Source organism: Halyomorpha halys, unplaced genomic scaffold (assembly GCF_000696795.3).
Source record: "Halyomorpha halys isolate HHAL.00 unplaced genomic scaffold, Hhal_1.1 Scaffold237.1, whole genome shotgun sequence".
NCBI classification, from domain to species: domain Eukaryota; kingdom Metazoa; phylum Arthropoda; class Insecta; order Hemiptera; family Pentatomidae; genus Halyomorpha; species Halyomorpha halys.
The window spans coordinates 106,869-108,832 of NW_027112495.1; the positions used below are offsets into that span (position 1 = coordinate 106,869).

General features: G+C 28.3%; 1 protein-coding gene across 6 annotated transcripts in view; it reads left to right on the plus strand.

The window, feature by feature from the left end:
- The window catches only part of LOC106679968 (KICSTOR complex protein SZT2), a 240,391-nt gene that overhangs the window by 11,908 nt on the left and 226,519 nt on the right, over window positions 1–1,964 (plus strand). For 5 of the 6 annotated variants that reach the window (XM_067050326.1, XM_067050330.1, XM_067050327.1 and 2 more), the window contains exon 3: window positions 142–324. In XM_067050326.1, the coding sequence (XP_066906427.1) occupies window positions 142–324 (183 nt within the window). Of the gene's footprint in view, window positions 1–141; window positions 325–1,964 lie in introns of those variants that run through there. The other variant, XM_067050331.1, reaches the window with a different exon arrangement.

The following is a 1,964-nucleotide window of genomic DNA, read 5'->3' on the forward strand; positions in this document are numbered from 1 at the left end:
TATATATATATGTAGCAGTTAATAAGTTTGAGTAAGAGGGTTCTCAGCATTTTAGTTCTACTTTGTAGATGTAAATGAAACTTCAATAATTTAAAAGACATGCATTTTCTTTATATGAAATGTTTGATGATTATGTTTCAGGCTAGTCAAGAAAATGAAATAGAAATTTTATCGATATACCCCCAGGATCCTCCTCCAGATTGGGGACCTGACACAAGTTCTTCCTACCAGTATTTCATTACTTCGAGTACAAATATTGTTTATTTATCAAAAAATAATAAAGCTGTTTACTGTTTAGACCTTAGTCCATCACTTTCTGCTGTTGTGAGTATAAACTTACCATTTACAACTATTGTAGGAATCAGTTTATGTTCAGGATGTTCATAGTTTAATTTTATCATTCTTTGATTTTCACTGGTTTGTGAAAATGTTTTAATTGTATCTGGAGAAATCTTTGTATCATTCCTTCAGTTTTGAAAATTATTCTCCTGTGATTTTGCCATGGAACTCACATTTAAGCATGAATTTGAAAATAGTCATGATTATGGCTATTTAGGTTACTCTTTTCATTATTTTCAGCTTTGTATATCATTGATTTCAAAACACCAACCAGAAATCATTTTAGAGATTACAAGTTTTAATTGAGTAAAGGACTCCTCCGAGTAAATTTTTATAGGACACTATTAAATATTTCATGATTTATTATTGAATAAAACCTACCTGAAATTATTTTACCTAAATTGATAAGTTTTAAATTAATAACTGTTAATTAAAAAGTACACAGAATAGTATTTTCCAACTGTCTCAAAAATAATTAACCTGGTTCCCTCATAGAAATCAAAGAATTATATCCTCCAAAATAAAAAAAAATAAAAACTCAAAAACAATATAATAAATAACATTATGATAGACAGATATTGGCCAAGGAAGTAAGATAATAAAACCATTAAAATAAATAACTAAATTACCAACACTATTTCTCACCAAGATATCAAAAATTTAATTTTTCATTTTTTTGTGAGGACAGCTCTTTAGCACTCGGAAAAACTCTGCCGATTTGTATGAGACTTTGTATAATAGCTGTTTATTAAGCCGTTATTAACATTTCTTTAGGGGCAAAAAAGCTCGTGTAGGGAGTTAAAATAGGTCACTGATTGTCAAGTAGTATTTATCAGAAGGAGATGCCTCAAGTAAAAAATAATATTTTTTTTCCACAAACCCGCTTTGAAAAAAAAAATGTATGTGATTGAAGGAAATGGAATTCATTGTTAAATTCAACTCACTTTTAAGTATATAATTTAGCATAAATATTCCCTGGAAATAAAGTTATTTTTTTTGCAAATCTGTGGAATTGTTTATTAATGTATACCACACATTATAAGTTATTTCTTCTTTACCTAACGCTTTATTTTGCCACCACAAGCATTATTTCTACTTTAAATAAAAATTGAATGGAATATGGTCTGGGTGCGGTAAAAAAAAACTTAAATAGTAGATAATTATACTATTTTATTGAGCCAACGTTTCGCCCCACGTTGCAGGGCTTCGTCAGGGCTAAAAAAGATACAAACACTATAGTTACAAAAAGGAAAAAAAAAAAAAAACATAAGTGTAAAATAACAGGGGTATAAAATGTAAAAAAGTAAGATATAATAAAAAAAATTAAAGGTTGTAAATAGTAAATGAAAAGGGTAAAAGTAAGAGATAGATAAGAGAAGAAATATTGAAGAAGGTACAAATAAAGAGATGAAAAAAGAAAAAAATACAAGTCAAATGATGAGACAGAATGCATTCCTGTTTTGACGGCAATCAAAAACAAAGTGACGGTTGATATTGGGAGGAGTGGGGATGGCAGCTATGCCACAATAACGAAAATAATTTGTAAAGTAAACATAGTAAAAAAGTATTTAAATTAGGTGAACAATAAATGGTAATATACATAATAGGGGGAGAAGAAATATTAA